This window comes from Rhipicephalus microplus, chromosome 8, assembly GCF_043290135.1.
Source record: "Rhipicephalus microplus isolate Deutch F79 chromosome 8, USDA_Rmic, whole genome shotgun sequence".
In the NCBI taxonomy this organism is placed as follows: domain Eukaryota; kingdom Metazoa; phylum Arthropoda; class Arachnida; order Ixodida; family Ixodidae; genus Rhipicephalus; species Rhipicephalus microplus.
Window position 1 is genome coordinate 131455110 of NC_134707.1, and position 27731 is coordinate 131482840.

At 47.4% G+C, this 27731-nt stretch overlaps 1 protein-coding gene across 11 annotated transcripts in view; it reads right to left on the bottom strand.

The window, feature by feature from the left end:
* Nucleotides 1–27731, bottom strand: part of LOC119164558 (uncharacterized) — a 139840-nt gene that overhangs the window by 90952 nt on the left and 21157 nt on the right. For 7 of the 11 annotated variants that reach the window (XR_012885817.1, XR_012885815.1, XR_012885816.1 and 4 more), the window contains one exon: nt 4340–4448. The exons of the other annotated variants lie outside the window; for them this stretch is intronic. Coding sequence is in view for 2 of the 7 variants with exons in the window: in XM_075872602.1 (XP_075728717.1) it covers nt 4340–4362 (23 nt within the window). In the remaining 5 variants the exon portion in view is untranslated. The remainder of the gene's footprint in view (nt 1–4339; nt 4449–27731) is intronic. 11 annotated transcript variants of the gene reach the window in all.

Sequence of the window (27731 nt, forward strand, 5' to 3'; positions counted from 1 at the left end):
AAAAACAATCTTCGTACTACAGAAGCAGGGTCTTGAGCTGTTCTTGCTTATGGTTCGGAAGGCTAGGATTTACATCGAAAGCTGAGGGAGCGGCTTGGTTTCTCTGAACAGGTCCCGCACAATCGGCGAGGGCGAAAGCACTGGTGGCTTCTACAATTTCTTCGATGTTTGCGACCGTCGTTCCTTTGTTCATTTGTTTGTATTCGTTGCTTAAATTTGTTAGCATAACCGTTGCTTTGCCTCCGTGCAGCTCTTCAATAACTCTTGCGACGCAAACATTGAGGGTGACCAACAGATGCTGACTGCCTTCAACGACGCCTTCCAAGTCAGGTAATTTAAGAGCGCAGACTGAGATAATGACGCCGGAGCAATGCGGAATGATGACTCATTCATCCAGCATATTCGAAGCGTTGTTTCCTGACGGCGTGCGTGGTGGTAGTGTTTCTTCTGTGGATAACTTTATCGACTTTGTTTTTAAGTTGATGACTGCACCATGAAGCCAAAGACGTCCAAGCCAAGGATGACATTTTTCGAGCAACGCCGTAGAACTACAAAATCTGCACGATAAATATGGCCGTTAATGGTGACTCTCGCTGTGCAAATTTCTGCCAGCGGTACGAGATGACATCTGGCTGTGTGAATTTCATGGCCTTCCCCAGCTGTCCTAACTTTCTTCAACTTCGCGGCGAACGACCCACTGAAGACGGAATAGCCGGCTCCAGTATCAACGAGAGTGGTCACGCTGTGGCCGTCGATAAGAACGTCGAGCTCGCTTGTTCACCGTCTGCATCGGTTGCTGCCCTTAGCTTCCAGTATACGGGCTAAGAGACAGGCCCCAAGTTAGGCCAGAGTGGTGCTGGTGGTGCGGTGACACGCGGCGGCTGGATGACGGTGAACGGAAAGGACTTCGTGGTGTCCATTAAGTTCCTGTCTGGTAGTCAGCGATGTCGCGTGGCTGTTCCCCTGGCTGCGGACGTGATGCATTGACGGCGAAGCCACGTATTCCCATCTGTCGGTACTGACAACGACGGTAGGTGTGCCCGGCTTCGTCGCAGTGGTAGAAGAGCGGGCGGTTGTTAGGTGCACGCCAAACGTTTTGTTTTCCTCGACACACTGCGCTGGCCCGCTGGCGAATGGTAGGGCGTCATTGGGGGTGGTGGCGGTGGTGGCATCTGGTGACGGAAGAGCAACGGGGTGGAGTTTTGGCGTAGACGGGGAGGAGCGTTGTGGCACACTGAAGCGGTGTAGCTCATAGCTTCCTGCTCGGGCACCGGTGCTTGGGGAATTAGAAGCAATGGCCGAACTTCTCGCACAATGTCGGTGATCGAACTCACTTAAGGCTGCGTTGAAATAAACACCTTGCGCAGCTCTTCCCGCACGATCGCTCGGATCGTTCATGCAGGTCATTGGAGTCAATGGCTTGAGCAGCACCGCAGCCGGGAGTCAGGTGACGATTATACTGTCTGGTACACATGTGCAAGGTCTTTTTGATAGTGTTCACCTTCGATACGAATTCCTTGACCGTGTTCGGTGGTTTCCTCATCAGTCCCACGAAGAGCTCCTCTTTGAGCCCTGGCATGAGGAAACGAACTTTCTTCTCCTCAGCACATCCGGGTCAGCGTGACAGAATAGGCGGGTCAGTTCTTTTGTGAAAATGATGACATTTTCATTTTGTAGCTGAACCCGGGTCTCTAGTAAAGAAGCGGCCCTCTCCTTGCGAGTGACACTCGCGAACGTTTGCAGGAATGCGCCGCAGAAGACATCCGACGTTTGAAGCGCAGGATCCCGGTTTTGACCCAGGTCTTCGCGATATCTTCCAGGTAGAAGTACACACGACGAAGCTTTTGTTGAAGGCGGTCAAGCGGTCGCATGTCTCCAGGCAGGACTCCAGATCTTCGAAATATGACCCGTGGAAAGTTGGTGGTTCCTCGGGTTCATGCCTGACGGTCGCGGGCGGGGACGCTGCGGTTGTCATCATCGCCGCACTAGAGGTCATAGCCTTGTTCTTTCGCGCCTTGTCTGTAGAGGCCCGTTTTGCAGTGGTAGACCTTGCTGTCGGCGGCTTGTTCGCAGCTCCTGGTTGGCGTTGGTGTTTTATCCGCGACGTGGGCAGAGTTCACGGCTTGACGGGGGTGTGCGGTACATAAACGATGCAGCACCTCCACCAGATGTCCCGGGGTTGTGACGGAGTCGAAGGCAGAAGGCGGAATGGTCAGATCAAACTGTTTATTCAGCAAACCTGTGCACGCTAAACGGAAAGTCGGGTTACGGTAGCACACTTGCTCTGATAGCGGTGCATGCCGCGTCGGCCGTCGATCAATTGACAAGTGGCGAAGCGCGTCGGCGTTTCTACACTTGCCATCGAATGTTCTAGCGTTATCGCTAGTGGTGAAGTAGGTTCCAGAATAATCTGTACAGTTCGCGGAGTTTGCGTGATCTTATCGAAATGATCTACTACAGTCCTGAAGCTTCTTAAAAACTGCTGGTGTGGCTTGCGCTGAGAATTGTGTAGTGTATTCGGGTGTTAACAAGACTTGAGAAAAGGAACCTGGCAATACGCTGTCACATAGATGCCAAGTTTTAAGAAGTAATTCAGGTTATTTATACGAACAGGTCTCGATGTACAGCAGAAAAATGAGGGACTCTTCGTCTTTACCTTCCCACTTTGAACGCGACTGCGTAATCATGTCTCGTTGTCACCACCTTTTCAGCCACTAGCTGAGACAGCTCCTCTCCGTTTGACTGACATGGCTGTTTACTCTCAAAACATAGGATATTTGAAACTTTCCTAGAATACGTACGGCAAGTGCAGTGGTGAATTGCCCATTACGTTGTAATTATTCTGTATTAGCAAATTAACTAATATGCTCCCGTGAGGCAGCACACGTACTTCAACGTCTACCCTTTTTTTTCTAATAATAATCAATAGTTGTGCTTTAGGCATTTCTCATTTGTGGAAGTTTAATTGACCCATTGTTTGCAAAACTCTTACATGTTTTGACACCTGGTAAAATTCAGCGCTTCTGCGACGCAATTGTCCACGTGTTAAAAGAACTCTTTGCATGACTTATTATTCACATAGTTTTTAAAGCAACAAGAATGTATTTGGTAGAAGCCCTTCTTGCCATGCAGAACGCTTCGGTACAATTCTCTCCAGATGACGAATTTGAAATATCCAATTGCATCTATTTCAACTTTTTAGTGACCTACATGGGTCAAAATTATTATCACGTCTAGTCTCTTTCACAAGACACCAAAGTTTCTGCTAAAGAAGTTCTTGGACCCTGTCATGATAACATGATTTGGTTCAGAACGCATATGTCAAAACTTGTATCATCACCCTGTGCCAAGTCATCATCCGTCCGAAAGATGTCAACGCTACCCATAGATTAACCTTGTGAAAGCGTGGTTGTGCAGGCCAACGGTTATGGCATTTATATTCTGACTGCGAGGGCAAGGGTTCAAATTCCGCTTCACCAAGAAAGTTATGATTGTTTATTACTTTTTTGTTCAGTTCCCCTTCGGCAACAACTCGACTCCACTGTTGATCACGTGAGGTGCTGCAAACGTCATTGATGGCGAGCACCAGACGACACGAGTACAAGGTTTTAAACGACAACTGTGCCGTAAAAATGAAGCGTACTGTCAGGACTGTGTGGTCTTGATGTGCAGTATTTTATCAACCTAGATTTTCAACTGTGGTGTGTGCTACTACCAAAGCTCTTGAGTACGACTGTGCGACATTATACAAGGTGGTAAACTTCCCAGCTTGATTGTATATTAGAGGTACCCTTACGCCGATTCTCGCAAACGCCCTAATACTGGAGCCATATATTCTCTCCGGGTGTGCCTTTTGCGAAAGCGAAAGTGCACGTATTTTATTCACGCAGTTGTATTCTAGCAACGTGGAAGTACTTGTTTGAAATCATGTTTAACATTGAAAATACAGTCTCAACTGCGGCATGACTACAATAAGCCGCGATGAAGCTACGAAAATTGATACTTACGAACACACACACACACACACACACACATATATATATATATATATATATATATATATATGTGTGTATATATACATATGTCAGTATAACTCATCCCCTGATGAAGGGAGGACCCTTCCGAAACTGTTGGGAAATAAATATACTTATCCTTGTTGACAACGCTCCCGTTGTGCTATATATATATATATAAATATATATATATATATATATATATATATATATATATATATATATATATATATATATATATATATATATATACGTGTGTGTGTGTGTGTGTGTGTGTGTATACATAAGCATAGTTAAAACCCAGTCTGAATAATGAGTACACTTACAGATGCCCCATTTCGTGGACCATGAAGTGCACACCAGTGTACCAGCCAGCCTCGTCCTTTACCACTGCTACACTGTATTCACTACATATTCCCTCAAAGGGTGCAATTCCTGCGTGGATAAAAAGCAGTGTGAATAGTAATGTCGAAGGAATGACTAACAAACATGCACCACAATCTGTACAATTGTACGGATAGGATTTGGAGCTGCTGATGTGCAAATAATGTTACGTACTTGGCGTTTGCCTCAATTTGTTTGTTTGAACTACCCTACAAAGGGCACTTTCATTTCTCTAGCTGAGTTGAACAGCTGGTTGGGTATCAAAGAGACGCTTCGCTCCACATACAACACGGTCACTTCACGGGCGTACGAAAAGCCTTGGAGGAAGTCTAAATTGTTTATATGTTTTCACATCTTCTTTTTTTTTCAGAACGACACAGTATCATAAAAAACATATGTACATGTCCTCATAACATACTATGCTTAAACACCACTTAAAGATGTAGCCTAGTAGAAGGTGGGGTTATGAAGGCTTTTCCAAAGCTCCATTACTACTTTTCGAAGCCGCCCCAGGGTCACTTTTTATGATTGTGCGTATCATCGATCAGGCCACACGGATGCACAACCATTCGGCATAAACAAGCAGGCTTAATGTAGCTTGAATATAGCACATAGAAGCACACAAACTGAAAACTAAACGTCAGAGACACAAACAAACAGGCACACAGGGCATGCACTAACATGTGATTTAAGCATGTATATGGCGTAGTCATGTACAACGATGTAAATCAAATGGTCATATTTGTTTGAGTGTTCTGCTATTCATGCAAATATGTGTATTATTGACTGTTCAACATCGTCTAATCATGCATCTGAGTGTTGATTTTTTTTTCTACTAAAACGTAATGTTCTCGTGCTCTCAAGTACAAGGCCTGCCGGGCCCTGTAAAGCTGCTGACGGCAGCTTTTAGCCCCGGGGGACGTCTCTAAAATGTACTCGAAGAAATAATAAAGTAGAAGTTGCAGTTTAGGTTTTAGATTTAATTTTTATTTTAGTAAGTAAAGTAATCTATAACTCATTGGGAACAGCAACGTTCTAATAGGAACGAGAGTTTAAGCACTTGAGAGCACAGCAGCAAGATTGCTGAAGATTCTGCTGGCAGCCTTCGTAGCACAAGCGAAGGAGCGTCTTCAAAAGAGGGTCTCGAGTGCAGCCGAGTCAGTGTCATGGCCCACAGGGAAAGGCTGTTTGTGTCATTCCTGCACTACTTTCAAAGGCGTTCTTTTCCTTCCAAGTTTTCCCGCCGTTTTTAACCAGCGCAGCAAAGGCATTAAATGCCAGTGGATGGCCCGGCAATTGTGGAGTGCGGCGGTCATCACGGCGTGTTCGAAGCCGTGTGCCCCTGTTCGTCATGCGGTTTTAACACCAACCACCAGCATTTCAGGAGCCAGGGTCTTCACCGCAACCTTTCCTAATCGGGCTGCAATTTTGACCTCTCCTAGCACTATAGATCAAAGTACCCGCACCACACCTATCTAATTCTAGGCATCGCTGACTCTGCGGCTTGCTGGTGGCAGCGTCTACAACTCAACCGTGACACCCACACAAAGCTGAAAAGAAGGGACACCTTTCGGTAGACAACCTGTCAAAACGCTATCTGTCACCTGGGAGAACTAGATAGTGGCCTGAGAAATAAACACGTTCAGCGCGATTCATATATCATTTTTCCTACAATCCAATAGGTCCTACAAGGTGAAAAAGAAGGTGTCGATTTTGTGGCGGAACAATATGACTTAGGACGGCAGTGCTTTGATCGCCACTTATTTCTTCCACCCAAACTAGTAAAATTGCGATGTAGAAATATTCGCTTGCCTAAGATCATAAAATACTTTTACAGGAAGCAGAGCGGACGTATGACAAAAGATTACATCAGTGGCCGGATCACGATGAAAGTCCTTAAAACACCAATCTCAGCTGACAGACTACTTGTTTGTGAAGGGCGAGTCACTCACAGAAGCAGCTGCTCAATATCTCTTATATACAAATGGTGTTTTTTTTTTCGTAAGGAGGTCACCACGTTCTGCCACTCCCAGCAGCGACAGGAGAGGAAAAAAATATTACGAAAATTTTTGAAAGGGGCGTCAGCCGCAGCAGCAGCATCTAAGACAATTTTATTTTTCTGAATATGGCAATGAAAGCGGAGTCTTCCAGGTGAGGATTTAGTAAAATTTTGGATTGCTGCAACTAAATAAACGAGCTGGATTCAGATGCCAGTCGTGGAAAGTTCGAGCAACAAGCAGACAAGATATGCGACGTACACAATTGAACTGTGGCATGTATCCATAAACACCACAAAGGGGAAACACATTTTGAAATTGCGGCGAAATTGGTTTTATACATATGCTTTACTTGTATATAAAACTAATACTAGTTATTGACTTTTATTATGGTACTAATAATGTAATAATATTATTTTATAATAGTTCAATATATTATTTGTTTTACGTGCCCTATAACAACTATGCTGTCTTAGTAGGGGTGCACGCAAACGTAAACTTAGCAATACAGACACTCTTCTGCAAAATCAACTAAAACGATTGAACACGCTCAGGAAAAACATAGCGCAAATTCACAATAATAAAAAGAGAACAAAAGGATCGTAGAAACTAATTGAAAAATAAAGGAAAATATACACAAGTATCTAGAAACCTTCCTGAAAGAACAAAAGGGAAGACTTTGTGCATTGTGAAAAAATACGTGAAAACAGTGCAGAGCAGAGATAAAAACAATGACAGTGAAATGTGAAAAATATCAAGATCATGAGAGCTGACATCACATAAAATTTGTGTTCTGTGTGAGGTAAAGTGTTGAAAGAAGTTGACAGGTACAAAAAAAAGGTCGATCCTCTTTAGTTAACTTATGCACTAAACGGCAGAATATCATACCGTGAACTAGATTATAAAGAAGTATTAGGTCAGCAAGATTTCGTTTGCAGTGAAGTGAAGGCAATGATAATGATCTGGCGTGTTCGAACGAGATCCAAAGCTATTTTAGCAAAACGATTATTGTAAATGCTTGAGAGTGTTTTCTGAACTCGCTCAACAGCGTCACTGCGAGAATTAGCAATGACGTTCCCGATCACAGATGCATATGCTTGTTGAGAAAGACATAGTGTGGTGTTTAATTTTCGGAAAGCTGTAGGAGAACTGATTTTTTTCTCGAGAGACCCCACAAATGCAGCCGAGAGAACGAAGACCACACATGGCAGCACATTTAGTGGGAGCAGAAAAAATTTTGCTTGCTATCAAAAAGAGCACCAAGTTCACTGAATTCATAAACCTAACATTAGGACATAGTATTGACAGTGTATAGAAATTACGTGATAGATGTTTTGTGAGATATGCTCATTATTTGTTTTTGAGGTATTCAAGCAAAGGTTATTGTTATCACACCTTTGAAGGAAGAACACAAATCTGACAGCAGTAAGCGGCAGTCGATAACTGAACGAATTTTCTTAAATATCTTCAAGTCCTCAGCATACAAGAGGAAAGAATAATAACGAATTGCAAGAGAAAAATCGTTAACGTTAATAGAAAAATTCACAGCATATACGTGAAGTGAATGGTGATAAGTGGAGCGAAGCATCCGTCAGTTCATTCATGCGTCGATCGGTCGTTGCGTGCGTCCATCCATGTTTCCGTGCATGCTTCCACCCGTTCGTCTGTCGATGCTTCCTTTCGTTTGTGTGCCTCTCCGTTTGCCTGCATACCTGTCTGTCTGTCTGTCTGTCTGTGTGCCTGTCTGTTTGCCTGCATACCTGTCTGTCTGTCTGTCTGTCTGTCTGTCTGTCTGTCTGTCTCTTTGCCTCTCTCTGTCTGTCTCTCTGTTTGTCTGTCTGTCTGCTGGCGACGAACACGAACCACCACAGCCATCCGCGCTCAGCGCTCCGCTTCGTTCATGCCCAACCATCGATCCGACACTTACGATGATGGTCCAGGACATCGAGACAGGCACTCGTTCCCCGCGCACAAAGGCACAACCCACGCTGCAGCCAATCAGAGAGTAGCAGTACAGCGCCATCCAAAATAACATGACTCAACTGCAGTTTGCATGCACTTACATAATACAGCGCCATCTAATATACTATTTCGTAATAACAGCTGGTTACGCCAGACGTGGTACAAGGTTAGACTAAGAGGCTGCGCTCCTAAAATAAGATTGGGTATATCATACCGACCATTGAAGGACTTGACTAGTCACCTCGTACAAGAAAGAACTGCCTATTTACGCCAACATAACATGAACTACTAAGCAGAAAGCTGTGCAGAAGATTCCCACTGGACGAGTCAACATGAAAGTTTTCAAGTTGACCGAAAACAGTGGGGTGGGGCGATTAAGTTAAAAGCCTTCCTGTGGTCACAGTAGACTACGTTTGTGAGAAATACGTCAAGAGATTGGCGTCGTCAAACTAGCAAAATTTGTGGTAGTTGAGCGTCCAGGGAGAAACCCGTGATGATTAGGAATCACTGAAATATTTACGCTTATACACAATATTGTTGTGGTTTATTATCGACATGAGCAAGCGTTGCATTTTCCGAAGATGATGAAGACGATTGTTCGTTAACCGCTTGCGCGAGAGGTTGCTCAGGCATGTTGTTTGGCTGCCAACAGTTTTGGCAGTGGTTTGCTGAACCTATCACTCGCCCCATATCATTTGGTGTAAGTGCAGGGTTCGATGGGGACGATGACCTGCGAGACTGAAGCTAGTGAGACGAGTGGCGACTTCCTGAAGGCGAACGTGACTGGCAACCATGTGGTGACGAAGATCGGCTGTTGAACTTTCTGTAGAAGTTTGGCGAAGAATACTGCGTGGTAGATGTGAAAAAGCTGTAAGAAATAAGGTTCAGACGTTGCCGGAGGTGGCGAGGACCAGCGGGAATTGACCGATATAGTGGCATTGAAAACAAATTGGTCAATTTTTCACTGTTTTCCAGGCAGCAGGGTCGCGATATCGGGCCGTGAACTGCTGCTTGTGAAATTATGAGGGTGGACGCCATGGAGCTCGCTGTAGGCTGGTCACAGTGGACCCCGAGGGAATACCTATGCTTGCAGATTCCTGACGGCTGATAGCATGAAGCAGAGGAGCAGTAAGTTGGGTTGTGTCACTTGCATCATTGTGAGCGGGAGCAGGAGCAATAGCTTCAAGTTCAAGCCGCACAGTAAGGGTTGCCTGGTCTGATGAAACTCTAGATGGTGGCAGTGTTCGTGCGTGGTCTTTGCAAGACAACGTTGCAGCCGCGTTCTGAAGGCACGCAAACACGCTGTCAGTCAGCTGGCTCTTCGCTTGCCGAAAGCGCCGGCAGTTCTTCATAATGGCGCGCACTGTAGAATAATTTTCGCTGAAAAAGAAGTTGAATGCGTCATCTGCGATCCACTTAAAGCGGTCCTGCAACACTTTTGAGCAAGGTCAGAAAACGCTGCCGATCGGTAATAGAGACTCAAGAAAACACTAGAGCCAAATAATATAGCGCAACATGCGACCTGAAACTCACATGATCAATGTCAGCTTAAAATTCCTTTCTCTTCTCTTGAAAAATCACGAGAGACGCTGAAACAACGCGTGTAGAAGGCCATTCATCAGCCATTGGCTGATGAATGGCCTTCATTGGCTGAACATGGCGCACTCAGACATTCCAGAGATCGCCGCGAGAGGCCGCTACTTGTTTACGCGTGTGCGCGTGATCACACGGAAAAAGCCACGTATGCGAAGAAAAAACAAGAAAATGGTTCAACGCCTCCAGTAATGCGGGAGGTATTTCTTTTCCCATACCACCGTCCCTGCTGCGTTTTCGCCGGAACAAAAAAAGAAAGAATGCTATTGCCACGCACGACAATTCTTTGTAACTCCGCTCGTACTGAACAAATTCTTAAAACATTATGGCGTTCAATTCGTGAGGCAATAAGCTCTTTTAGCGAATTTGTTCCACGGTTACTTAAAAAATTGGCAGATCACACGTACAGTGGGAATTGATGATACGCGAAGCACGAAGGAGAAAGGTTCCTTTGTCACTTTGCAATCAGCAAAACGTTGCGAGGCGGACTTATATTATGCGTACATGACTTCCATGTCATGCTTATCATGTTTGAACGTGTCATTTACCTTCGTCGTTAATTTGCCTCACGTGATAACAAATTTTGTATATATGGAATCAGCAAAACGGCCGTGAGAGCGTTATGAGCGTCGCATGTAGTCATGTTTTACACGACACGCATATCATGATTATCATGTTTGCGCCAGTCATATACCTTCGTCATTCATTCACGTCACGTGGTAACCAATTGCATATGTGTGGAGCTAGCGAAACGGCCGCGAGTTCACACGAGCGTAGCATGTAGTCATGATTTACATAACATGCATATCATGATTATCATGTTTGAATGCGTCATTTACCTTCGTCGTATATTCTCGTCACGTGATATCAAACTTCGCACATGTGGAGTTAGCGAAACGGACATGAGCTAGTAATGAGCGTAGCATGTAGTCATGTTTTACATGACACGCATGTCATGATTGTCATGTTTCGACGTAGTCCATTCACATAACGTTATGCAAAATTTTGTTGATTCGAATCTAGCGAAACGGCCGCGAGCGCATCATGAGCCTGGTATGTCGCCATGTTCTTACGTCACACGGATGTCGTGATGATCATGTTTGCATAAGTCATATACTTTTCTCATTCACTGACATCACGTAACAGCAACTTTGGTATACGTGAAGCGAGCGAAACGACCACAAGCGTGCTATGAGCGTCACATGTAGTCATGATTTACATGACACAAATGTCATGATTATCATGTTTGGACGTGTTAATTACCTTTGTCGTCTGTTCGCGTCACGTAATACCAAATTTAGTAAATGTGAAGCAAGCGAAACGACCGAGAGCGCACCATGAGAATGGCGCGTAGTCATGTCTCACATGCCATGCGTGTCATGATTTTCACGTTAGGAGATGTCAATCATGTTCGCCATGCAGTCATGTCATACCACACCAATTTTGCGATATGTCACGAGAACAAAACCTCCTCAAGAGCAGCAAGACAATGAAATGAAAATTATGACATTCATGACATCCATGTCATGATTTTTATTTTATGACTAGTCACTTATGCTCTTCATACCATCATGTTATTCCATAAAAAGTTTGGTATCGATACCGTTGAAACGGCCACGACAAGCACAACAAAAGAGAAGGCATAGAGGTTAAGCAGGCAAATAGCCAAGGGAGCAATAAGTCGTAGATAGATAGATAGATAGATAGATAGATAGATAGATAGATAGATAGATAGATAGATAGATAGATATGCTCGAAGTCGTTGAAGTTCGCTAAAAATGCTTCGCATTTAAAATGTCCAACTTTGACAGCCTGCAGCATCTCGGCATTAGCTTTGCAACACATACCTCACATATCTTGCATATGCGAGAAGCAGGACTCCGTCGATGTGTGCACCCGAGACGCGAGCATTTTGTTCGCGGACATCGTTCGTGAAATTGGCTTGCCAAACAAGTCCAACGTTTTTTATTTGCACGTTGCCCAATTTCCAAGTTAAGTTTTATGGTTCATGTAGAACACTTTGGTAGTTCTCTCGAGGTAAAAAATAACATTAACCAGTATTTGCGACTCCGGCAATTCATGCGGCAATATAGGGAAACTGCGTACTGAGCTCCGAACAGTCCACGCGCCAGTCGTATACGGTAGCAGTACGGTTGAATATTGCCACCCGTGAAAAAAAAAACGCACGACCAAGTAGATTTCTTCTTTCAGTTGAGGCACCAGTGTCAACTTGTTAACTCGAACCTTATAAATGATAATTGTATCCAGTTACTACATGTCGCTGCGGCGCCCGAAATATGTAAACCAATTTCGCAGACAGCGCGTGCACCATGTGCATTAAACGCAGAACGCGACCAATTCAAAAGCGCCGTTCGCGCTTGCGGGGTCACTGGTGCCAACTAAAACAAGATGCCCCAAGTCAACAACCCGCTCCCCTTCTGCAAAGCAGCGCGATCTGCAATCACACTGCAGACAACTCAATATTTGTGTTAGCGACAGCGGACATGATGACCTCCATGAATCCGCTGTGCTGCAACTTCGCAGTGCCATCTCATGTTCCTTTTAGTTGCAAAGAAGAGGCAAGCCCAAGCAGTGGCGATAACTTCGTTTCTGTACAATAAAAGTGCGTTCGATTATTTCGCGGAACGCGCGTTGTCCTTCACTGTCAGCAAATTTGAGTGGGACATTGCGAAGATGAATCTAGAGCGAAGATAGAGTGGAGGGCCCCCTCCAATCTGAACATACGGCTGCCTTGAACCCCCTCCCCCCCCCCATATTTTACGCCGCTACGATGGACACACGTGAACTGCATGCTACTCGCATGGCGATTCCCACATTATAAGTAGCTTGCTGCGCAGCACAACACTTCGACGGGCCACGAGCAGCCGACTCAATGAGATAGTACCAGGCGTACCTCGCGCCCATCCATGGCTAGGATGTAGCGGCCCTTACGACAATCCAGATCTTATGAAGGGAGAAACTTAATGTGCAGACGTGGGAAGCACTTCTGCTCGATAAAAATAAACTGAAGTATGCTTCAATAAGCAAGTCAAATGTTCGGTGGTTTTGTAGTCTCTGCCAGTCGACAAGAATTGTTGCACATCTGCAGCTATTCTTTGGCTATTAGGTCCTCTCTTGGGCGTGCATACAACTGGTCGTCTTTATATACGTCACACTCTGAAATCTGGTACTCTTATAAAAGCAATTAATGAATATGGTAAATTGCGCGAGTAGGTGATACATGATTGCTTCAAATGAGAGAGCACTACGTAGACGCGAAAGGATAGACAGGAACAAGTGGTTAATACAAACTGAATGCTTATTTAGAAAGCTGTGAAATATGTACTGACACATAAAAAAACTTCGAGGTACTGTAATTGCTACCTAAAGGTTGCACGTACAGTAACTCAACTGGCTGCCAAGCAACGCACAGGGGCACCCGATACGGCGCCAGCAGAGGCCTTGAAAGCTATGGCTACACTAATGAAATTGTTTCATGTGTCAATATACACTTCAAAGCTTTCCAAATAAACATTCAGTTGGTATTAGGCGCTTGTCCCTGTCTGTCCTACCCACATCCACGTAGTGTGCTCATATTTCAAACAATTAGTGGTGCCTTAATTTCTTATCATTTGGTATAAGGTGTTTAGCGTGGGTATCAAATAAAAACTGCAGCCTTGAATTTTTTCTGATCGCTATGTCACGGCTTCGCCAGCTATTTATTATAATACTCTTGAAACAATTATTTAGTTTATTATTTGCCTCTTACCACTGAAATACTGACGTAATACTACAACTAAAATGAAAATTTTAATCGTGGCAATGGCTTCAGTGAGGAACTCTACAACAGCCTCGGGAAGACCACGATTGAGACCACAAAAGATTTGTTCCTTCACGCCCCTCATCAAGTGACGCAGCTTCTTCGCCTGCGGCATGTTTGGATCAGATCGATTGGATAGCGGAACCATATCCTCCACGTGCACCTTCATATCTCTATGCGGGACTGGAGGGCCTAATAAGCTCGCTCTCGACAATCAGGACTCAAGTACATGTCCAGAAGTCTGCGACGGAAGTCCTGCCATGGTGTTAGGGGCCCTTGCGGTTTTGCAAGTATATACGAGGATCATCCAAAAGTCTGAATTACATGTTTCTGAGCTTCACTACTTCATCCAACCAACTAGGCCAATCCCAGACTTTACTTCATCCATCCCAGTGAAATCCCCTACGTTTTCGAACTCAGCCAGCCAGTCTTGCACATCTTCAAAAAGGCCACCTCGGAAGGGACTCGACATGAGTAGTTCTTGCTGCCTGCAATAGGCGAGTGAAGCTGCAGAAGGTGCTGCAGCTGCGACAGCAGATGTGGTACCAGGGGTGTTAGCAGTACCATCCTCCATACCTGTCGACGTTCTAGTTTGCAAGCGAGGCGCAAATCTTGGGGCCAGACACCAAATTCTCCGGCTAGCACGGTGAACTGGCGTAAGCTTCGGGTTCCGACTGGCGCTCCTCCTACTGGGAGGAGTCTGTCGCATAGGTGATAATACCCAGCACCTCCACCATGGCGACGTTTACAAGGTGGCTTCACAAGGTCCAAGTCCCGAGAATGGCCGGCACAGCACAGCGAAAATAAAGCCGTATGCACAAAAACTACTGTATTTTCGTCTGCCTCTTTCATGCTGGCAGATTTGGCGCGTGCTAATAAAATTATTTATATTGGTCAAGAAGAATGCATCGCCAGATATCGGGCACGGTATTCTTCATAAGATGATAGAACGGAAGAACTGGTACTGGAGAAGCTCTTCAATATGTTTGTGTTAGGCTTAGTAGGGCAGGATTCTAGAGTCCCATTACACAGCCAATATTTGCGCAGTTTGAACGAAGTGGTTTACCAGCGCGTGCAGTGCGCCAAACTTGAAGAACCGTTCGAGTTTTAAAAGCGAGAACATGTCTCATGCTTATGCTCTCATAGGCCTTTTTTTTCCTCTCGCCGCCACTTCGAACCTCCACGCGCGTAGTCCTTTTTGTTGTTTGTCATAGGGACCAGAAGGAAGCTTGAGGGCTTCCTCATTCGCATGGACCAAAACTCACTGGTCCTGCACCGCACCCGATTACAAAGTCTGAAATTGGTGCGTGAACAGGAAGCGCAGCAGATAGCCGAGGTGTTCCTTGAGAAATTCCGCAAGGATCTACTCATTGCGACCTCACAGCTTAGTCGTCAGCAAGTAAAAAATGTGGTATATGAGTTCCGAAAAAAAAAACAGGCATCCGGGACGTCAGCTCAAGCCAAACAGCCGGAGCTGACCACGTTGGCTGCTTCGAAGAACGAAGAAAAGGCAACAGAAGGTGGCGACACGGAACAAGGTAGCACCCCTGAAGCTCGTGAAAATGCGAACGAGAGCTGCCACCACTGACACCTTATAAATTTCAAGCTCTTCATACAAACACTGGTATCGTCCAGCTCTTTATACGACCGGTCTCGTCTCCCGCAAAAATAGACGCAAGCAATCCGAAAGAAGAAGATGCTCTGGGTCTCTCTGCTCCTCTCTGCCCATTTCTTTCCTGCTGACCACCGAAGTGGGCAGGACCTTGGTGCGTTAGCAAGTGGCCCATGTGTCCTTATGATTGTGGTGAAACGCCATGGTACAGTCCTTTATAGAGTGGTGGGGAAGAAAACTACTTTCTTCGCCGTATCTCGCGACCTCATTGCGGCTTTCCTGGCTGTATTTCTTGCCACGTGACGCGTCTTCATAAATTTTCAACGCCGTCTCGTTGCTGTGGACGTGCAACCATCTGCAGACGCTTCGAAGCTCCTAGAAAGACGGTGGATCTGCTATCTCAACGTCAAGTCCCAGCTAATCACAGACAACACATGTGGGGTGGACGTACACCGGGTCAACAATAACGTTGCTGACGTCGCGAAGAGCATCGCCTCGTCTGTACCCGTCCTGTCGCCTGTGCGCCTTAGCAGGCGCAAAGCCATCACCTTCAAGAAAGCCACCCTACCAGTAGAGGGGCTCTTCTTCAAGCTGCGCAGGTTGGTCGGGCTTGTCTGCCCTGGCTCCTGCAGTGCGCCCGATGTGGTCGCTTTGGCCTCGCCACGAACGCGTGCTCACGTGACGAATGCTACCTCCGGTGCAGCGGCAGCCACGCGAACGAACCATGCCCAGTAGAGCACCCTCGCTTCATAAACTGCAGCGGCAAACATCCAGTGAACGAGCTCCACTGCCCTTCTTGGCAGATTCAGCGCAAGCTCACCGTAATACTGGTTTCCTCGGGAGGACCCGTAACTCACCATCAAACGCTGGAGAAAGTCAGGACTCCTGTCAACAACATGGACAAGCGTGGCAGTGCAGTGGCCGTAAACGGTTTCCCCTTTCGCGATGCTGTCGCCTGTGGTGACTGATCGGCGTCATCAACTACGCCTCGCCCTGCTACGAGTGTGCCTCCTGCGTTTTTGAGCACGATTACCCTATCAACCCTCTTACTGAATTCACTGGCATCTGAGGTTGACCAGAAGGATGCGGTGATTGCCCCACTTGCGACGGCGATTTGTGCGATGCTTAAGGTTCTGTCGGTGGACTCTCCGGTGCGTGAGTTGTGTACCGCGGCTCTCTGCGCAAAAAGTCATCGTTCCGGTGAGTTAGACGGCTTGATTATGACATCGAGGTCATCTTGACTCCCCTTCGTATGAGTTCAGCTGAACCCTCATTTTTTGTGCCTGGGGCTCATGTTGAGGCGAGCACTTTCCTTGCTTCCGTCATTTTAGTGCGTCACATTGACCCACAAAACTTCTTCGATGAAAAAAAAAATTACCCAGTCTTCTCCGTGGTTTTGCTGGTGGTCTACGTGTGCGTGCGAGTGCACGTGCGTTTGTGAGGGAGACAGGTGAAATGATTTTTTTCCTACCCCTTCTAATTCGCATTCTCTCCTATATCTTTCGCCCCAATCCCCCATTCCACGCGCGGTGTTAACATGCCAGAGTTAAGACACCGTGCTTATTCCTTCCCTCTTGCTTGAGAACCTCTACGAAACAAGGAAGCCAACGCCAGCGTTGCTCAAATTCGCACTGCAATGATAACTGATCGTATAATAGAAGTCAGAACATTGCGCGACACACAGAAAGTGTAAAAATGGACAAAGTCCTCACAAAAAAACTTCAAAACACAAGAGATTGAACTACAAAAAAACCTGACAGAACTGCCGCCAGAGCTTTCAATTTAATGCGGTGGGGTAAAATGCGAAGAAAATTTCGAAAAACTGAATACCTATTTTTATTTCACTTTGTACATTTACAGATCAATGCAGAAACTTTCTTATGGGTACAAGGTCTGTACTGCATAAATATTGTGACGGAGGCGACATTGAGGTATATTTAAACAGCTGGTCATCAGCTAGACGATATGGCCGGTGAGTACCATGCACCAGCTTAATGTTTAGCACCAAAACATCACCCTCCCGCGGCGGAAGCGCCTTCGCTGCGCTTTCTAAGACGACGAAGACCTAGCAGGGCAATATGTTTTCTGTGTAGAAACGTGTGCGATGTCTGTCTGGGGTGACGTGGTCGAAGAAGCTGAGTCCAGGGGTGAGATCTGAAAGTTGACGTCGCTGAGCTGGTGGAGTAGTCTATAGGGGCCGTTGTAACGAGAAAAAAGCTTCTCGCACAAACGTACTTGGCGGCAGTGTGACCGAAGGAGTACCAGAGATGCTGGAGTGAAGTAGACGCTTCGATGTCGACTATCTTAACTATCTTTTTGCTTTGCTTGCAACAAAGACAGTTGGTCATGAGTGACTTGTCAAGCTGTATGTGCTCGGACAATGACTTCGCTGGAGTATGTAGGACAAGGGTTTGGTCGAAGAAAGGAGGGTCTCAAAGGTAACACTGGGTGTCGACCAAATAGCTAATAGAATGGTGAATAACACGCTCTATTATGTCGTGAAGAATTATGAGCAAAGGTCACGAGTGGCAGTGCACTGTCGCAGTTACGATGATCACACGAAACATACATTGACAGCCTTTTAGTAAGCGTTCGATTGAGACAGTTGGTCAATCCATTTGTCTGGGGATGATAGGCTGGGGTAAGCTTGTGCTGAGTGGAGCAGGTACGGAGAATGTCGTTGACGATACGTGAAAGTAAGTACCTTCCTTGATCTGTAAGCAGTTGTCGAAAAAGCCACGATGTAGAATAACGTCGCACAAGAGAATGCCAGGGACAACAATGGCGCAACTCGTCGGTAGTGGACGAGCGATGACAAAGCGTGCGTTATAATCCGTGGAGACAGCAACCCATTAATTACCCTAGTTATACGAAGAAAAAAGGCCTAGCAGGTCAAATTTAACGGAAAAGAATGGCTCTATGGTTATGTCGATGGGGATTAAGGGACCAGAAGGCAGTACCTAGGGGTGCTTCCGTCGTTGGCAGTGGTCACACAAAGCTACGTAGCGAACCACAGTGCGGTACATGCCAGGCCAAAAAAACTGACGTCGCACTTAATCGTATGTATGAGAGACACGAAGGTGACCGGATTTTGGTACATCGTCCCCGCTATGGTGGTCTAGTGGCTAAGGTACTAGACTGCTGACCCGCAGGTCGCGGGATCGAATCCCAGGGTCGGCGACGGCATTTCCGGTGAAGGTGGAGGAGGAGGAGGTAAAACTTTATTAGACCAAGGGATTTGGGCACTTACGTCCCAGGGTCCCCGCACGACCCCACTGCGCTATGCGTTCATGAGTTCATGCAGTTCCATGACGTGGGCGGCCCGGTCAGTGGCGATTTTCTGCTTGGCCGGGTCGGTCGAGCGCAGCAAGGTCTCCCATTCCTCCCATGTGGTCAGTGGCTCCGGGCCCCGTGGGGGAGGGTCCGCCGGGCATTCCATGAGAATGTGGGTAAGGGTGAGTGCATTGAGCACAGGATGGGGCGTACGCTCCCGGAAAATTCGAGAAAGAAAATAGGGGGAGGGAAGGGTGCGGGTCTGAAGGCGACGCCATAATATTTGGTGAAAATTTTTGAAGGATCGGTGGGGTGGTGGGTATAGCTGGCGTTCGGCGCGATATGACTGGGTGATCTCGTTGAACGAATGCATGCGCTCCCTGGAAGAGCCCGACTCCGATTCCGCCGCCGCCCGGTTAATGAGACCTCGGGCGTGGTCATTGGCGGCTTCGTTGCCGGGATTCCCAGAGTGCGCAGGCACCCAGATCAGCTCCACAAGGCGGGCCGGGTTTTTGATGGGCGAGCTGAGAATTCTGAAAGCGCCCTCGTGGACTCGTCCTCGCGCGAAATTTAGGATCGCGGTTTTCGAGTCGGAAAGGACGTACCGGGCATCAGTGTGTGCGAGGGCAAGCGCGATCGCCGCTTCTTCCGAGCATTCCGGGGTAGATGCAGAAGGAAGGTGGAGAGTTGCAATGGGTTGGAGTGTGCGATCAACCACTACAACTGCCGCGTCGTCGCCCGTGCAAGCTGCATCCACCCATACGGCGTCCTGTTCAGAGCCGTAGTATTTGTGGAGAGCTTTTGCACGGGCCTTGTGGCGGGCCGAATGGTAGGTAACGTGGGTGTTTCTTGGGAGAGGTTTAACTATTATCTGTGTGTGTATGGGTCGGGGGATTGGTAGAAGTGTGGGGTCGGCTGCTGGTATGTGAATATTGAGGGTGTTAAGTATGTAGCGTCCGGTGAAAGTCTGAGCTAAACGAGTGTATTGCGCTCGTCTGTGGGCCTCAATGAGTTCATGTGTGGTGTTATGAAGCCCAAGCTGAAGACGTTTAGTGGTCTGTGTGTTAGGGGATAGGTCTAAGGCCACCTTGTAGGCTTTACGAAGCATGGCATCCAGGGTGGCTATTTCTTTTTGTCGAAGTCGGAGATACGGGATTGTATAAAGGAAGCGGCTCAGTATGAAGGCATGAATGAGACGACACAAATCGTGTTCCTTCATGCCATAGTGTTTTCCAGAAACTCTGCGGACGAGGTGCGAGAGCGCACCCGTCACCCGCTTGAGTTTCCGGATAGTGAAAGTGTTACGGCCGTTATTTTGGATGTGAAGGCCCCAAGATTCGGATTGTGTCGACCTCTGGGATAGGGCGCCCGTCCAGAGTAACGGTGATGGGGGCAGTGGGAAGAGTACGTGGTGAAGGGCGTATGAGAAGCAGCTCAGATTTTTCCGGGGAACAGGAGAGACCAATGCTTTGTGCGTGTTGTTGTGTAATGTTTGCGGCGGTTTGTAAGGTTTCCTCTATGTCGCCATCACTACCGTGGGTGGTCCACAGTGTGATGTCGTCTGCATAGAGGGTGTGGTGAAGGTGAGGGATATTGTGAAGAGCGCGGGCTAAGGGAATGAGTGTGGCATTGAAGAGAAAAGGGGAAAGGACCGAACCTTGCGGAGTGCCTACACCACTGAAGGTATATGGAGGGGACGCATGGGGGCCGATATGAACCTCGGCCGTGCGTCCTGATAGGAAGGCTTGTATGTAGGCGTACATACGAACGTCCACATTGAGCGGGGAGAGAGCCGCCATGATCGCTCGGTGTTCTACCCGATCAAAGGCCTTGGTTAAGTCCAGGGCCAAGACGGCTTTAGTATGAGCGGGGATGAGAGGATCAAGAGTGCCGTGCGTCAGTTGAAGCATGGCATCTTGGGCGGAGAGACACGGGCGGAAGCCCACCATGCTGTGCAGGTATAGGTTGTGGTCGTGCATGTGTTGAGTCAGTCTGTTTAAAGCGACGTGCTCGAGAAGCTTCCCGAAACACGATGTGAGTGAAATGGGGCGGAAGTTTGATATGGTAAGGGGTTTGTTAGGTTTAGGGATGAATACAATCTTGGCATGGCGCCAGGATTGCGGCGAGGTGCCTTCCTTCCAGCATTTATTAAAGTAATCTGTAATCTGTGCAATCGATTGATCATCCAGATTACAGAGCATGGAGTTAGTTATCCCGTCTTTCCCCGGTGCAGAGCTCGTTCGGATGTTCTGGAGGGCCATACGGACCTCTTGCTCCGATATGTCGTTGTCCAGGGCTTCATTCGGGGCTCCCGTGTAGGGCGGGAGAGGGGAGGAGGTGCCGGGTGCCGTGTTTGTTGTGCGTAGTTGGTCCAGAAGGGTGTCAGGGGAAAGCGTGGAGTTGTGAAGTAGACGTGTAATGTGATGTTGTGACGTTGTGCGTGAGTGTGTAGGGTCGATAAGGTGCCGTAGGAGGTGCCATGCGTACTTGGTAGAGAGGTTGCCAGCTATGCTGTTGCACACCTGACCCCAGTTGGAACGACACAACTCCTCGGCGTGCGCAGTTATTTGTGTCTGTAGCGTCGCCAGTCGGCGTTTTAACGTTCTGTTATGTTTCTGTCGTTTCCATCTCTCAAGTATGCTGTGGTGCGCCTCCCAGAGGTGGGCTAAGCGAGTGTCCAATGTAGGGGTGTTGGGTGGTGTGGTAATCTTTTGTGTGTGTGCGGTTATATCATCTAGGAGAGATGAGACCCAATGATCAATGTCTTGTATCGGGGTATTGGGGAGTTCCCGACGAGCGGATCGGATAGCGTCCTAGTGAATCAGATTGTGGGTGAGGAGTCGAGGTCTGTGTGGTGTGTGAGGCATTTGTATGGCGATATATAATGGTCGCTTCCAAGTGTGTGTTGTGTACGAGACCATGAGATATCTTTGAGAGAACGGCTGAGTGTGAGGTCTGGACTAGTGTCCATTGTTACGCTATTGCCGATTCGGGTTGGTGTGAGAAAGTTGTTATGTGTAGTGAGGCGCAAGTCTTGAATGGTAGTCCAAAGCCTGCGACCTCGTGCTGTGGTCTACCGATAACCCCAGTCTGTATGCTGAGAGTTAAAATCGCCGCCTATAAGTAGCGGGTTTCGGCCCGCGATGCGGTGAATTCTCTGCAATAGCGCATCGAGAGTGGCCATGGCCTGGCGTGGGGTGTGGTAGATATTGGCTATAAAAATCGGAGGTGTGTTAAGTTTCGTGGGCATGAGTTCTATGAGGACTCACGCAGTGGAGGAGGTGATTGTGTGTTCTTAGTAGGTAAGGGTGCGATGAATAAGTGTGGACACTCGGGGAGTGTCAGTGGGGTCTGAGTGTACTGCATGGTAACTTGGAAGTTTGGCTTGGTGTTGTGTGTCCTGTAAGAAAAGAAGTTTGGGTATGGCAGGGAGGGCAGGTATTAAGAGCTGCAGCGGTGCGCGCTTGCCCCGAAAGCCGCGGCAGTTCCACTGGATTAGTGATAGGTGGGTAGATGTATCACGACCCGCCATATTGGAGCGTGGGCGGAGCTAGGATTGGTTGTTGTTGCTGTAGTGGAAGTGAAATAGAAGGAGCAGGTGTGTGTGAGATGTAGGTAGAAGACCCTTCATGTGATGAGCTGGTAGTTTCGAGTCTCTGAAGGCGGGTCTCTAATTGCGTAAACCTAGTTTCTAGAGTTTGGGTTAGGCGTGTGAATAGTGCATCCATCTGTTGCTCAAAACGAGTAGACAGCTGCTCGACTATCGTTGAAAATTTAGCTTCGATGCGCGCCTCCAACGCTACCAATTTGGCGTCAAATTTGGCTTCCAAGTTTCTTAGGTCAGCCTGATAATCGTCGACTGAGTCTAAGCTGCGTTTCTTTTTAAGGGGGGGGGGTGAGGAGTGTGTGGCAGGGCTGTTGGGTGACTGCGCAGTGGGTGGGGTGACTTGTTCTGGGGACAGCTGTTGCGAAGGAGGTAAGGGGGGAGTAGGGCTTTGTGTTAGAAGGGTCGTGAGACGGCTTACCTCCACACGCAGGGCCCGGAGTCCCTGGTCACGGGGGTCCAAGGCAGGGGCTCCGGGTGTCCGGGGCAGGGGCTTGGTTGCCGGTGGTCTGGTCCCATTGGGCGTCTTCAGCTTGTCCGCCCATGTAGGTTGGTCGGAACTCTTCGACGGCCCTTTTCGTTGGCCGGCATGTGGCTCAGAGCGTTTGGTGCTTGCACCGCGTAGTGAGTGGTCTACTCCTTCCTGTGATTGTGGTTCACGCGGTGACTTGGGTCTGGTTACTTTAGGTAAATGCCGGTGCTTACACTCCCGGGTCCCCGACAGATGTGGGCCTTCGCAGATGATGCAGACTGGAGTACACGTTGGATTTGCCTCCTTCGGGTGTAATTGGCCACATCTGGGGCACCTGTGCGTCCTAGGTTGTATGCATACATCCGTGTGGTGGCCTATGGTCCGGCAGTCACTGCACGTCTCGACCCTTGGTGTATAGGGCGTGCACAGATGCAGTCCTCCACCATAAACAATCTTTCGTGGGACGCTGGCTTGTCCAAATGTAATGATAATCGATTGCGTGAGACCCATTCGTCGAGCGTCTAGTATAGTTTCGTGGGGGTTGCGGGAGATCAAGTCCGCGAGTAGTTCTTGTGGTGATTCCTTCCAGTAGGCGTTTGTAATAACACCCCTGACTGAGCAATCGGGGGGTGCGATGTATGCCATCATGGCATACTCATGCTTGTCGTAGGTGATGTGCTGTAGCTGCACAAGCTTGAGCGCGTCTTTTTCATTCACCGCAGACACTGTGCAAGTGTTATTGACAGGGTAAATCCGGAGGGTCAGCGTAGATGGGTCGGTCAGCGCGGCTGCCTGCATGAGAGCGGTGAGGAGGTAGCGTGGCTGGAGCGTCGTAAGGTCAAGGCCTGCCTGGGAGCGGAACACCACTTTAAATCCGTCAGATGGAAGGGGCGGTAGTTCCTTGATCTTTTGGGCGGTTGTATGGAGAACGCGCAGCTGCGTCGAAGAGCTCTGTAGCCCGGGAGTTGTGGCGGTCTGCGGAGTCTCGCGCGACTGGCTCGGCGTCTCTCGCACCGAAGGATCGGCGTTCGTACCGTGGCTCGCGTTTCGTGTTTCCCGTAGGTTTGCCTGGGCTCTGAGGACTTGGGTCCAGTCCCGAGGGTCATACTGGCTTGGGTAATGTCCGTGCCTTGTACTCGAACCTCCATGCTGGCCTAAGGTGAGGAGGATGCGGCGCGACGCGTCGCAAGGTCTAGCACGGCGGTGGCGCGACGGGGCCTGGTTTTTTGGGCCTGGTGGCCCTCCTGGGGCTCGCCGAAACCTCAAGAGGGGTTAGTGGAGAGCGCTCACCTGTATGAAGGCGTTCATATTGTTGAGAGCACTCGAGATACCAGCGATTGGCAATTTTCGCTGTCGCGTTACGGAGCCGAAGCGAAGTGCTGCTGCACTCCAAGACCCCTAGCGGCCAATCCTTTGGTGAAGGTGGAAATGTTGTAGGCCCGTGTGCTCAGATTTGGATGCACGTTAAAGAACCCCAGGTGGTCAAAACTTCCGGAGCCCTCCACTATGGCATCTCTCATAGCTATATGGTGGTTTTGGAACATTAAACCCTATATCAATCAATAAATTTGGAACATCGTGAAGTTCTTGCAGGACACTGTTGCGTAGATGGCGGGGTAGCACAAGAAGTAGTTCCGGGTAATCATCACTGAAGCTGCAATGGTAGAGAATGTTGTCATGCAGCTCGAACGGACGGACAGACGGGTCGGGCGATGGGGACGTTCAACGGTCGATAATAGCCACTAACGATGAGTCCCATCGCTGTTCATTGGCGATGTGAAGCAAAGCTCGGATGAACAGCACGCAGGGATCCGAGTCAAGGTGCAGGTATTGTGCAGACCGGCAGCGGTGCGTATGAGAGCAGCATCTATAAGTATTTTCCTTGTTTTTGCAGATGTGCGCGAGAAAGTGTGGTTGCCCAGTTGAAGGCGGATCGGCGAGATGAGCCCAGGATATCACCTGCATCATGCGCGCTAGTGTGAAGAAGACGAAGCAACGCCCCATTCACGACGATTACGCAAGATGCCAACGATTGAAAAGGAGCGACGCAACAATGCTTCAACGCAGTTCGGCAGCGGTGCGCATGAGAGCAGCATCTATAAGTATTTTCCTTGCTTTTGCAGGTAGAGGGTGTTCATGAAAAATCCCATTTACTTGTACTTCAAAGCTGTGTGCTCCTGCCGAACAAGTTGCCATTTGGAATGTTCACGTAGGTATTACAGTTGCCTTGCTGATGGTTTGCCGTTGTAATGACCAAAGTCCGCAATATGACCAAGGCGTTTGAAGGTTTTAAGCGTGAGCTTAAGTTGGAGGCGGAAATGGAGGCGGAAATGAAGGCGGCAATGTTGTAGGCCCGTGTGCTCAGATTTGGGTGCACAATAAAGAACCCCGGGTGGTCGAAATTTCCGGAGCCCTCCACTACGGCGTCTCTCATAATCATATGGTAGTTTTGTGACGTTAAACCCCACATATCAATCATTAGCTTTGATATTTTGATGTACATGGAAACCTGGCTTACAGAAACTGAAAAACCATCTAATTATGACTAGATGCGCATTAGTTTAATGCATTCAAGTGGCCAAGGGGGTGGCGTAGCAATTTATGTTAAATGGTCAATAAACTATAAAATTATGTCTGAGTTTTCAGTAATAAATATTAGCATGAAATGGTTGTCGGTACGTTTGAAGAACTTAATCGTTGTTATGTATCGACCACCATTGGGTAACAAATTAGACTTTTTGACTACATAGAACATGTGCATTCTTTACTATGTCGATTTCCCATGCCTTTTTATTAATGGGGGATGTCAACATAAATCTGTTATCAGGTGACACTACTGTTCAAAGTTTTGATGAAATCATTCATTCCTTCGCGTTCACAAATTTTATTACAAAACCCACACAATTAGCAGAAAACAATGCTACGTTACTTGACATATGTGTAACAAACATTCATTTACAAGACCCTATGGCTGGACGGCTAACAGTTGACTTAAGCTACCATTTACCAGTCTTTTGTTTACTGCCAAACACGCAGGTCAAACGCACAACGACCCTGGAAGCCTTGCCCGCCACGGTGGTGTAGTGGCTATAGTACTCGGCTGCTGACGCGCGAGTCACGGGATCAAATCCGGACCTACAACATTTCCGTCTCCATCAGAAATGCAGCCGCCACAGCCGAGACTCGATTCCACGACCCGCGGGCCAGCATCCAAGTAACCTCAGCCAATAGCCCACCGCAGTGGGGCTACTAGTTCTCTAGAAAAGAGTCTTACGAGCATTTGAGCAATACAACAGCATCATCAGATACTTAAAAACTGTACCACGTATTTAAAAATATGAAATTTTGAAGTTAACAAAGCTGTAGTACTTCAGACTTTTGCAATAGGTCAAACAAAATAAGCCACAATGTCTTCAGAACACACCTGGAAGCACTAATTACCATATGCATCAGCAACAACACAAAATCCCACCCCTTAGGACAAATTATAACCAACAACGCGCTCATTACCAAATACCTACAATAATTAAATTGTCTACAAGGTCTTCTAAATCACAGTTTCACACCTTCTAGCATTATTATCAAAACCATACTGATGCATCTTAACATTGAGTACGCTTTCTGAAGTTTGTTTGATTTTTCATATATCTTCTAATATTTTGTCTTTCTATATCTTTCATTTTTAATATTTTGCATTATGATTCAAAGATCTTATTTTGTATTTTGATATTGTGCTCTTGTTTCATATTGTGCTGTTTTATTTTCAGATCCGCTGAAATGTTGCTTCCTGATTATTTCTTTTGTGTTTATTTTACACTGCGTAGTAAGACTATGCTAATGTTTATTGTATTTTTGTGCCATAATATATTCCAAATACTTGTTAGAAATGCAGATGCTCTGTGTCGTGCGTGCGAAACTGTATTCAGGAGCAGATGCCCTTTGTAAGGCTTTAAAGCCTTTAGTCTCTGCTCGTTAGTTTTTTTTTGAGCTAATAAACTTCAATTCAATTCGATTCAAGGTCCTGTAGTTTGTGCTCTTCAGCTGGAATACGTGACAAACTGAGTGCGCCTGTGTAAAGTCACCCTGACTTGTATTGTACCTCAAACAAATATTCCTGAAGACGTAGTGCCGAGCGACCAAGACGCCCAGATGGGTCCTTTAGTGATGAGAGCCAGCAGAGTGCGTGATGGTCTGTGACTACGGAAAACTTTCGATCGCATAGTTAGGGCCTGGATTTGGTCACAGCTTACACTAGCGCTAGGTATTCACGCTGAATGATGGAGAATTTCTGCTCGGCGGGTGAAAGGAGACAACTGGCGTAAGCAAATACTCGATCCTTGCCGTGCTGCCATTGACCGAGAACCACCCATGTTCTGTGGCCACTGGCATGGGTATGAAGCTCTGTACGTGAAGCATAGTCGAATTGAGCCCGTATTGGCAGCGCAAACAGCAGATCTGGATAAGGGTAGAAAAAGAGTCAGCTTGCTCGGTACCCCACGTGAAAGGAGCGTTCTTTTTTCAGAGATCAGCAAGAGGTCGGGCAATGTTAGCGAAGTTGCGGAGTAAGCGACGAAAATAGAAACAAAATCCTACTACACGCCGGAAGTCCGAGAATCCTTGCACTGCCCGCACCTTATCCCAGTCCGGTTTAACGCCGGCAGCACATACAAGGTTATCAAGTATAGTGACTCGCGCCGTCCATAACAGCACTTTGCCGAATTCAGTTGAAGAGTGGCTCTGCAAAAAACATCCAGAACAACAGACAGACGTGTGAGACGGCTGTCGAACGTAAAAGAACAGACGGTGACATCATCTATGTAACAACAGATGGACCACTTAAATCCACGGAGCCGGGAGTCCATCATACTTTCAAAAGTTGCCGGGGCATTTCAAAGCCCAAACAGTATGACTTTGAATTGATAGAGACCATCGTGCGTCACAAAGGCAGTTTTTTCGTTGTTCATGGAGTCGATTGGGATTTGCCACTAACCAGACTGAAGG